Here is a 12773-nt window from a genome sequence, read left to right on the forward strand (position 1 = left end):
TGACGGATGGGGGTATATATATATATATGTTTTAAAATATCTGTATCTTTTTACTAGTTTTATGGGAACGCACTAGATAATCTATTCTGATCTCCTGAACTTATTCATCCGAAACATTTCTCTGAACTGAAAGCTCACTGCCTATTATCTGAAATATCAGTAGGATCTTTGCTCAGCATAAAGATTTGTAGATGTCTGAATCGATAAGAAAATATATGTTTATTTGTATCTGCACGTTCTTCAGCATCATCTGGTAGTTCTGTATTACTGATCTTTCTGAAGCTCACTCTATTACTCAATATTGCAGGTTAAAAGAATCGTACCAGTGCATCTATCGACATCAGTAAAGGAGTTCTTCCGACACTGCTTACAGAGTATGGTACATGTGATTAGGGGGTATGTAATTGTATTTTGATTTATATACGAGTCTGGAAATCTGTTTTATTTTTTTTAAATAATGATAACTGATTTTATTAGTTTACATGAAATTTAAAAAGTTTTAAATTTTTCGCTATTTTTACAGTGGGTCGCTCCGGTGGCCCAAATGTGACACCCCGGATCGGATCTGGTTACCCTTATCGATCTGTGGGGTTTACATTTAGTGGTATCAGAGTTATGGTTTGAGTCAAAATTTTTCAAGATAGACCGGCCGGTCGAATGTCAAAATATGTCTGATCAGTACATGCCCCTAGATTGCAATCGTACCTCTCTGAGCCGGAACTCCAGGGCTGAGTCCCTATCTGTAGTGAGTAAACCAAAGTTTCTATCCGTTAAGGCTATACTTGTAAAAAAAAGGAATACTAGTAACATTTGTCTTAACTCAGTAAAGTACCTCACGAACCATGTGTGAATTATTCATCTGAGAAATTCTGACTCGACTCCGGAAATAAAATTGGGATATGCTACTCCTCTATGAGCCTATTCTCATGACAAAGACTGAATTGATTACTCAAGGAAAAATTTCGTTCGGATTCTTTTATTGAAATAAGGAAAATTTATTATAAGAATGTATGCTCAGCTGGTTAAGGATTAGTGGAGGAATCGTACTTTTGTAAAAGCTACATACAGATTTGAAAGAACTAATGGAAGTTTCATTTATGCAATTATGTGACATGAATGAATTTCGAGGACGAAATTCTTTTAAGGAGGGGAGAATTGTAACACCCGAATTTAGGGGCTACAATTAAGAAATTATAAAGTGGTGGATTTAATTGGTATTTTAAAAGAAACGATGGATTAAATTGTAAAATTTTAAAGTTGACAGACCGTTTTATGAAGTACATGAAGTTCAGTAGCTAAACTCTTGGTTTAACCATTTTTATTTATGAGATGATATAAACCCCCCATTCCCGTATGTTTCTGGAAAAGTTTTCCAGTTTTCCCTCTCCCGTCAACCCCTTTTTCAACTCCGATTTACTCACTGTCCGACCTCCGATAGACGAACTAAAACCACCATCATGTTCGTTGTCGACCGAGGAACAAAACCCCTCAAACCTTTTATCATGAATCATTTCCGTTTGTCGTTAATTTCAGTCAAAAGCATCTTCGGTAATAACTTAGTTTTAGTTGGTTTTTTATCGATTCACGACGATCCGTTCATCCGTTTATGAAACCTCCCGCACCATCGTGTTCCTTGCATCGTTCCGAGTCCGCCGGTGTCATCCTTGGTCTCCGTCGACGGCGGCGTGTGAGGAGGTGAAGCGGTCAAAGTTTCCGATTCGGTGAAATCGAGCTCTTCGCCGTTCAAAAATTTGAGCTGAGCTTTGTAAGTATCTCGAAATCGCTTAAATAAGTTTCAAGATTTTTTTTGACATTAGGGTACTGTTCACGCGCCCCCACGCGTCGGGTAGGGTCAACAGGTTAAATGTTAGAATTAAATTACAAGTTTGGGATTAGTGATAAAGAAATCAGCACTGGATTTGTAACTTATATTTTATATCATCAAAGGTTAAATGTTAAAGGTACTTAGATGAGAAATTATGAGAATACTCCGGTATTGTAAAATTACAAAAATACCCTTATGTTGTAGGATGGCAAGATTTGTCCCTAGAAGTTGATTAATAACACTGAAAAGATATATTGATTTGATAAAATTTCATATGTGCTTAGGAAATGATAATTTTACTTGGAAAATATGAATAACCAGTTTTTTTAACCCAATAGGGTTTATGCAATATACAAAAAGTTTGTTAAGGAATCATTTTAAGACGAGAGAATGTTCGGGAAAGCAATTAATCATAGGATTTGTAGATTATAGTTATTTTGTTAAGAAATTACGAAATTAACCTTGAGAGGGAAAAGTAGTCGAATTGACCCTGAATGGAAAAGTACTCAAGAAGTCATACATAAATCGATGAATTACTAGTTTCATCATTAAGTTATACGTTTATACAGAAAGTTTCTGATAATCTGTAAATCTTCGGGTTATGAATAAATACATGAAGAATAATTTATCGATAATGCTCTTTTGACAGAATTGGTCGAAATGAATGAAATAATGATAAGTTTGAATTCAATAATAAGATCGGACGGGAGAAAATGATTATAATACATTGGATCTGTAAAATGACCAGAATACCCTGGAATGGAAATGATCAAGAATATCACCAAGCTCAGGAATGATTGGATATCCTCGAGCTTTGAAATGAATGGAATAAAACTGAGCATCAAAATGACCAAAATACCCTTATGGCCTATATTAAGTAAATATCTTGGATTAATTAAGGAATCCAAATAAGCATAGGTGTTGGACTACCTTTAGAAGTTATGGAATAGAGCTTAAGTGAGTTCATCAATCTTAATGATATGTCAATACCTGAACGGCATAGATGTTACTTGAATGTTTGTTCACCTTCTCAAGTTTGGTTCGATGATAATTTTGGAAGTACTCAGCCTAGCCCAAGTCTATATCGCCTTCGGTACTAAGAAATATATATTCATTAGACAAATAAACCACGAAGACCAAATTGAATTAAACGAAAGTACAGTATGTATACGAATTTCAGAAACGTCTGAATTACCCTAGAAAAACCCGAAATCACTGGAATTGACTTGAATGCTAAATGAACTAAGTAACCTCAAGGATTAATAATTAAGTAAGTGATGTGGATGAGTCTGGAAATGTTAATGAACATACATGATGTAATGTTCTTATGGATCTTGAACTACAAATCAAGCACGTCAGCATTTCATGATATATTGGAAGCGTGAGCATGAAATAAAGACATTGGAAGATTTATTCAGCAATGATTCCGAAGATTATATATGGACTAGAATTTGTGGTATTAAAGAGTAAATACCCTGGAAAGTTAATGTATTGACAAGTTGACAAGTATTAGTTATGGGGGCTATTTATCTGGAGTTGTTAGATAATCCGATTAATCGACATAGGCTGTAAATGTCTTGAATCTTTATTTCTTCCTTTCCAGTTTAAGTCATATTCTGAATAACTGATGATTCTGTCAGTTATTGAACTCTTCCAATAGTGATTCTGAATTCTGATATTCTATTGGTATACTGAAGATATGTGTTCCTCTACCTGTTAAGATTATCCAATATCTTTGAATTATATCTGTAAATTCTGGTGTGTTCCCCACTCACATGAAAATTTTATCTGATTTTTGATTTGAATTCTGATCTGATACTTGACATGGATTCTGATATGATATCTGACATGGATTCTGATCTGATACTTGACTTGGATTCTGATATGATACTTGACCTGGATTTTGATATGATTCTTGACATGAATTATGTTTGATTTTTGATATATCCGTTTATGGATGGAACATGTTTTATTTGGGGGTATTGTTGGAGGAAGTATACCTGGAGGCTCATCGGCTGTGTGCTCAGGGTCTTACTTACCGATTCCTCGGTTGTGTGCTCAGTGTCTTACTAGATGTAACGGGGTTGTATGGTTCTGGGGAACCTACATATTTTGTATGTGACGGATGGGGGTATATATATATATATGTTTTAAAAGATCTGTATCTTTTTACTGGTTTTATGGGAACACACTAGATAATCTATTTTGATCTCCTGAACTTATTCATCTGAAACACTTCTCTGAACTGAAAGCTCACTGTCTGTTACTATCTGAAATATCAGTAGGATCTTTGCTCAGCATAAAGATTTGTAGATGTCTGAATCGATAAGGAAATATATGTTTATTTGTATCTGCACGTTCTTCAGCATCATCTGGTAGTTCTGTATTACTGAGCTTTCCGAAGCTCACTCTATTACTCAATATTGCAGGTTAAAAGAATTGTACCAGTGCATCTATCGACATCAGTAAAGGAGTTCTTCCGGCATTGCTTACAGAGAATGATACATGTTATTAGGGGGCATGTAATTGTATTTTGATTTATATACGATTCTGGAAATCTGTTTTATTTTTTTAAATAGTGATAACTGATTTTATTAGTTTACATGAAATTTAAAAAGTTTTAAATTTTCCGCTATTTTTACAGTGGGTCGCTCCGGTGGCCCAAATGTTACACCCCGGATCGGATCTGGTTACCCTTATCGGTCTGTGGGGGTTACACAATTCATGCATGAATTTCATTGTAAAAATCAAAATGCCTTAAAATCATATTATTAGCATATCCAATATTTTACCATGATCAAAAGAATATAACTGAATATAAAAATTCATTTCCAATATACTTGCCCTTTATTCCATAAGCTTGTAAGCTTATTTGCATACTCATAATTTATTAACTAATAAACCATAAACCATAGACAATAGCCCAATATAAAACCCTGAGAACCCCGGTACACAAGTCAAATATACGCACCATAATGCAATTCTAAGTATGACACATAAGGTCGTGTCTACCATCTGTACTAGGTATCCTTAAGTACAGTCTCGAATATGACACATAAGGTTGTGCCCACTATATACACTAGGTATCCTTTAGTGTATTCCCGAATATGGAGCCTGCTGGTGGACTCTATGACATGCCAACTATACCTTGTCCCTCAATGACTTACCTGGGCATACAGTCTATTTTATTTGATCCATCCATGGCAAAGTATATTATCAATATTTAACAATGGGGCAGTTCATACCCAAAATAATTTTCATGAAAAAATATCACATTTTCCAAAATCAATGCATTATAATTTCATACTCTGAAATCTCAATGTCATGTCAATTTATAAAAATACGATATAATATCATGCTGATAAAACAAGGTCGATTATCACAAGTCTTCCTGATGATGTATAAAACATCCATGTATAATGTCATGCATGTATTGCACTCACCTTGACACTTTATAATTTTTCCAAATATTTGTGCCTCACTATTGTCCACAATAAACCCTTTTCTATTTGACTTGCTTCGATCACAAATCAATTACGATTAGTATAATTCACAAATTCATAAAAATACATATGTTAGTTTTATACTAACATAAACATATCCCAAAATAGCTCCATAATATATTTGAAACTCATTATCTATCAAAATACTTATCTCTTAATAATTCCTTTTAACATTGGAGCCAACTTTTCCAATTTACACAAAATGGTCATTCACCATTTTATCACCTACATTCTTAATACCAATAATTCCAGCATTGAATTTATTTCCATTCAAATGCTTTTACAAAATCATAATTACATTTAAGTACCCCAACTATACAAATGTTGTACTTAATTCACAAATCTTTTCAAACTTCCAAAATAGTCATTTTTCACATATAACACTCATTTAAATTCCCAATCAACAATTTCTAGCATAATACATCAATTATACAACACTTATACAACAATCCCTCAATTTTCCAGAATTTACAAATTGATCTCCAACTTTTCAAAAATTATGAAATGATCCTCAAATTTTTCTAAGACTTGTAGAATACTTCCTTCATCATTTCCAACCTATATATAATTTTTCCATAATTTTTCTCACTCACACAATCCATGGCCAAAACTTAAAGAACAAGTTCTAGAAAGATTTAACATGTTCTAATCATCATACATGCTTGAATATGAATCAACTACTTCACAAATATCAAGATATATCATCAATTTCATGATCCCTTATATGAACACAAACCCTTAAATTTGGGATCTTTGAACACCAACAAGATTACCATGCAATATAGGTACCAAAAGATAGAGTTTTTTGCATATAACAATTTTCTATTTACAACTTACTCAAAATCCTAAGTAAATTACTTGAAAATTGAGTTGAAGCTTTCTCTTACCTTAGACCCACGACAAGCTTGGATGAGGAAGAAGCTGAAAATGCTCCACCATTATTGATAGTCTAATATTAAATATTCAATCACATGGCATAATATCACACAATGGCATTTTTTATTCAAATCAATAGGAAATTCCATTTTTTCCATTAATGAATCTCCATATTCACCATAAAACCTATACTCCTCATCCTTATCATCTTTCAAAGTCAAAGATGATTTTTTTTACTTTGATTTACGAAAATTCCCATGATTTTTCAAAATTTGTGTTTTAGTCACTATATTCCACTGTTTTGGTTAAATCTGAAAAATTGCACATTTTCAAACCAATTTTCTCTGATCCAAAATATTACAATAATATTTCCAACCATTTTATAACATCCTTCAATTTTTTGTAAAATTCCAATTCAATCTGAAATTACCGATTTCTTTCCGGCTTTAACCCTTTCTAATTTTTCTTTACTAAAATTCCAAATCCAAAATATGATTTCCATAAAAACCCACTCTCAAGAGTGAACTATCTATTTATGGAATAAAATTCTTTTTAGGAACTTTATTACTTAATTCCCTAAAATTTCTTCCAAATCTTTACTTTGACCATCAAACTTTCAAAAGTTACATTTTGGTCATTAACCAAAATTTGTGGGTATTACACTAGGGTTATTTTATTACATTATGCCAAAAAAGAATGATTTGTTTGTGTTAATTTGTTTTGAGCCAAGTTTCTGAATCATTTCTGTTCAATGAAAAGAACAAGTAGGTAAAGCTCTTGTCATGCAAATTTTGTCCATTGAAGCTGCTAAACTTGTTTACCACCTATAAATAATGGACTTGTTTATGACTTTAGGGAGTTGAAGGCATACATCAATATGTAGATGTTTGCCCAAAATATGTCATTTTTAGTACCAAATGGTAGGAGAACTTACTCTTTTCCAAACTTTTTGTGCTATTATGGAAAATAAGTTATGGACATGAAACTAAAAAAGGAAACAAGAAATGAAGCTAAAACTATTTCTATGGAGATTACCGACTTCTATGGACGGTGCCTCGAAGAAGCATGAAAGGCCTTAAATCTCTGTAAGCATTAAGCGATCTTAGTAGTTTAAGTGATGTTCTCTTTAAAGTTTTCGAATTCGAATAATAACATCGATAAAATATATACATTATTAATAACTATGAAAAATTATAAATAAAAATTATCTTACAATCAATGACTATTTAAAAAAATATCAATACCAGTGGTTATCAAATTATTTCTCAAATTTATAAAATGTTGATATAACAATACATATATAGAAAAAGTTCGAATGAATTTGTCTATTATTAGAAAAACCACTATTCAAAAAATTATTAGAAAACGTTAAAAAAATCTCTCATTTTTTTAATGTCAGCTGTTCATTTTCTTCATCTTTGTTTGTTAGACGGTGACAAAAATCTTAATGTTAGTCGTCAATAATTGATATTCATTGGTTTTTCCTTTTCTTTATTATATTGCATCTTTGATTTCCAACTATTCGTTTAATTTTCGCTAGATTCAATTTGACGTTGTTTTATCAGTCAAGATGTTGCTTATTTGTTTTCCTAATAATCTTTCTTATTTTACACCATTGGATTAAATTTAGATATGAGATTTGCATTCGGAAATAATTTTCTCACGACATTAAACTCTGATTTACAATTGTCGGTGATATTTGAGTAATTAGACTTTCTATTATAGTTTATCTGCTGATGCAATCAAATCTATCCCTATTTCTCTTTTGTTCGAGTTTTTGAATATATTTTCAATATTTTTTGTATAATCTTAAATGACTAGTTTCTTGTATCAATAATTATAGAAAAATATTTTAATTATTTGTTTAGTTTATGTTAATGGTTGTAAACCTTCACTATAATTTTGGATATTTCTTCTAATAAAAATAACAACTTCTATTTGCCAAAAAAATAACACATACACATATACATATACATTTATATATTCTTCACATGTTCTTGTTAATCAAAATAAAAAGTTCGAATAGTAACGATAAACGTGTCACGTATAACATCTTAAGTGGTTGACAATATTTTTTTAATGGCCATGACAAACCATACACTTAAAATGGTAACATAAAAATTATTAGACACCTACATTGACAAAAACAAGTTTAGACGCCTAAATGAAAAAAATGTATAATTTAAACATTTTTTTATAATAATCCTTAAATACATAAAACTCAAAATTTTTATGTATCCATCTTCAAAACATAATACTATACAACTATTTAAAATTTAATTTTTAAAAGACTTCATATTTCTATATTTAAATTATCTTTACATGAAAAAATAACTATTAGATAATAAAAATAAGGGTAAAGTATAATAAAGGTCACTGAAATTTTCTAAAGCTTTAATTTAGGTCTCCCAACTTTTAAAACCTGCAATACAGTCTCCTAACATTTAGTCTGTTTGCAATATGATTCCCCCAATAATTAGTCTATTTGCAATATGGTCACCGACCGTTTGACGCCATCAAACTGCCGTTAGTACGCTTGCAATATGGTTACTGAACTTTTCAGGCGCTTGCATTTAAGTCTCCCAACTTTTAAAACTTGCAACACAATCCTAAATTTCATTCTAAACCTCAAATTCCTTTTTGATATCGAATTTCCTTTTTCGTTTCCCTCTTCTCATTTCTAGCGTAACTTTTCAGTCGGGGATGCATGAAAAATTGTAATCTAACTTTGAATTATGTGGAGGTGTTGATTGAATAATGGTACATTGAGAGAAGACCCGCCCATGAACTATCGGGACCATCAACGATTCAAGGTGTAATGTTATATGTATGTCATCTCAGGTGAAGCATAGATGTTCGATGAAATGCTTGTGAGAAAAAAGTGGGGTTAGAAATGCAGAGTTGACAAATACTACTAAGATGAACTAAATATCGTTATTAAAAATCACCCACAAAACTGGAATTATTTTGTATAAATGACATATAATAATTTATTTGTTTAATCCGTGTACTTAAAGATTTTTCAACAGATGATCAAATATAATGAAATCCCAAACAACACATTCACCTCTCAGTCTCTTTCACAACTTGAAAGACATCATGATAGGGGTCAAGTAGATGCTCCAAATATACTACCCTATCATGATTATTTTTCGAGTTATGTGCATGCAAAATTGTCTTCTAAAGCTATAATTCAATAAAATTCAACTGTAAAATTTCCAAAACATGTAAAAAAATTTAATTCGTTCACGATATATCAGTCCCATAATCAACATAAACTTATTAAAAAAAATACGAACTCACATGACGTCAAAATCACAGGTCAGATCAATACAATTCCTAGTAAACTAATACCAGCAGTTTCTCGGATTAAGCCTGACGATTTCACTATGTCGATACTCAACCAATTCCCTGATTTAAAGAAAAACAAAACAAGAAGATCAAAAAATTTAGCAGAGTACCCTATTTCACTTCTATTATGATGGACTGAATATTTTCATAAGGAGTACTAAAAGTTTTGATTAAGAAGAAAAAAAGAAAATTAGATGGTTTTGGTTCAAAACTAACATTGAATATACATATCATTGACATGCAGTTCCAGAAACATAAAAATTTCAATAAAAAACACACAATGCGAGCTGAAAATGGAAAAGTGCAAAAGAGAAAAAACTTACTTCCGAATAGCCCAAAAGAGAAAATAAATACATTCTTGCAAGTGAGGGGAGAGACTAAGAAATAAACGCAATCGATGTTACGTTCTAGCAATTTTTCCTCCATTTTTTCTTTGTAAATAAAAAGCTAAAAGACAGAGCACTGCTTGGGTTTACAATTTTACATGGCGAAAAATTGAAGAACAAAAATCAAACGAGAGGTGAATGCGCTGTTTGAGATTTCATTATATTTGATAATCTTTTAGAAAATCTTTAAACACAATGATTAAACAAAGAATTATTATATGTCATTTATACAAAATAATTCCAGCTTTGTTAGTGACTTTCAACAATGATATTTAGTTCATCCTAGTAGTATTTGTCAATTCTGCATTTCTAACCCCATTTTTTTCTCACAAGCATTTCATCGAACATCTATGCTTCACCTGAGATGATATGTATCTAACATTACACCTTGAATTGTTGATGATCCCGATAATCTCTTGGTCGGGTATTCTCTCAATGGACCCTTAATCAAGTCAACACCTCCACATAATTCAAAGTTAGATTACAATTTCCCATGCATCTTCAAATGAAAAGTTACACTGAAAATGAAAAGAGAAAAGCGAAAAAGGAAATTCAAGATCGAAAAGGAATTTGGAGTTTAAAATGAAATTTATGATTGTGTTGCAAGTTTTAAAAGTTGAAGGACTTAAATGAAAGAGCCTGAAAAGTTCAATGATCATATTACAAACATACTAACGACAGTGTAACGACATCAAACGGTCGGGGACCATATTACAAACATACTAAATGTTGGAAGACTGTATTGTAAGTTTTAAAAGTTGAGAGACCTAAATGAAAGCTTTAAAAATTTCAGTGACCATTACTATACTTTACCCTACAAATAAATATGGCAATACATATTCTAATTCTCAACACCCTGCTTAAAATCCAGACCAGAAAAAAGCATGCATTTTTTTTGATACAACCAATCCAGAGAGCAAGTATACATGAAAATTAGATTCTGAAGTAGCACTATAGAATTAATCTTCCAATGTCTTAAAGCAACCTATGATATAGTCTGTCATTCCTTCCCCTCCACATCAAGTAAATAAGAACCATATCATTATAGATTCCCTTATCAAAATTACCTAACGCATTTTGTAGCAAAACTTACAGATATATTCTTCATGTATTCAACGGAGTTCAATGACAAGAAAATTGGAATAAAAGTCAACTTCTAACCTTCATGGCTTCATCTGCTCCTGTCGATTGTCCCTCCCTCAATTTTCGGTATCCCTTGCTTTACACTTCGGGCATACAAGGAATACAGTCTGCCCCTCATCCGCTGATCTCATCTGTATAGAATGAGAGATAGAGAAAAATAATAAGTAAAATGATGAAGAATCAACTATGCATAAAAAAGAAACTATCAATTGAGATGTCGTTTTACTTGTCTAGTAGTGTACTCGAGCTCCGTGTTTCCACAGGATTTACATGTCTGCTTGATCAACTGCACATGAAAACAATACTAAAATGGTGAGCAAAAGATTTCAGGATTGCCTCTATTTTTAACTTCATAAAAGTTATTACCGCTGCCGATTCTTCTGTTTTCATCTCTTTCATAGCATGTGAGATGCCAAGGTCTCTCCAAATATCCTGCACAATGTAAAACATTTGGAGTAAAATGATGTAGCATCAAGAACATGAAGGGAGGTGAGAGGGAAGAGCTAGACTATGGCCATCAGAAAGAAAATGTAACATTCCTCATATGCGACACTCTCCAGCCAATGGAGACATCTAAATATATAAACAGAAAAAAAATATCCCAGTTCATTTGTAAACTTCCACTATATATGAGAAACAAAATGGACAAAGCCAATAGATTAGAAGACTGTTAATTTTACAACTCCCTTTCCATGGGGAATGATGATCATTTAGTAAACTTCCACTCTATACAAGAAACAAAATCGACATTACCAATCGATTAAAAGAATGTTAATTTACAACTCCCTCTCCATGGGACTGATGATCATATAATTTGTAGCTTGCCAACAAAATAGAAGTACCAAAGGTGAAGGCAAACCTCAACAGTGAGTGTGTAGCCTATTTCTTGGCCCACAATACCTGAAAGACAAGGGGGGGGGGGGAATTTCAGCAAAGCAGGGAATGAAGAGGATGAATAAAAACTAACGTAGGTTGTCAAGTGGGTACCTTTAGCACTTGTTTTGGTTTTGCAGAGAACGCATTCAGCAATCTTAGGTGAAACCAAAGACAGCATTGTACCACACAAGCTACAGAACATGAAGTCACGTGCTTGAGAATAGGCCATGAATCTCTCCTTCAAAAACCATTGAAATGGGAATTTTATAAGATCCAGAAGAAACTGAAATTAGTAAAAATTTGTAAATTATATACTACGAAGCTTCGGCTCTCCCTTACTATCGTAGGACTTTCGCCGGCGACCTTTCTTACCTCAAAATAGCAAAACGGCGGCGGCGCGGCGAGGAGTGGATGAAAGACAGCTAGGTTTTGTGAAAAGAAAAAAAAACGAAATAAAAGGAAGAAGAAAGAGGGAGCGGCCGCGGGGGGAGAAAGAAGGATTAGAATAGGATTTAAAGAATTATTGGTCTAATTTTAGGTTGATTCCTGAGTTTTATAGGGTTCTCGAATTTGTAGACAATTTTTACAACATTTTCAGCTTGACCAACAAAATTAATTTAGCAATTTAGAATTTTTTTACCAAATGTTAGGAATTTTAAGTAGGATTAAATTAGGGTGCTACATAAATTTTCTATGAATTACTAACTTTATTTATGATTTTTTTGCATCTATTTAAAATTTTAAAATATATTTTATATCATACCTTTATTATCTCCTTACCCTTGTAATTTTAAAAATTATTGTTTCTTGTCT

At 32.2% G+C, this 12773-nt stretch overlaps 1 protein-coding gene across 1 annotated transcript; it reads right to left on the bottom strand.

The window, feature by feature from the left end:
- Window positions 1-10914: 10914 nt before the first annotated feature.
- Window positions 10915-12417, bottom strand: LOC120164824 (DNA-directed RNA polymerase I subunit RPA12-like). The gene is made up of 6 exons (XM_039174474.1): window positions 12333-12417; window positions 12072-12198; window positions 11944-11984; window positions 11451-11516; window positions 11311-11370; window positions 10915-11215 (listed from the first exon to the last, which is right to left on the bottom strand). Exons 2-6 carry the CDS (start codon window positions 12187-12189, stop codon window positions 11141-11143), a joined length of 360 nt encoding a protein of 119 aa, XP_039030405.1. The 5' UTR covers window positions 12190-12198; window positions 12333-12417; the 3' UTR covers window positions 10915-11140.
- Window positions 12418-12773: the final 356 nt, after the last annotated feature.

This window comes from Hibiscus syriacus, unplaced genomic scaffold, assembly GCF_006381635.1.
Source record: "Hibiscus syriacus cultivar Baekdansim isolate YM2019G1 unplaced genomic scaffold, ASM638163v2 tig00111543_pilon, whole genome shotgun sequence".
NCBI lineage: Eukaryota > Viridiplantae > Streptophyta > Magnoliopsida > Malvales > Malvaceae > Hibiscus > Hibiscus syriacus.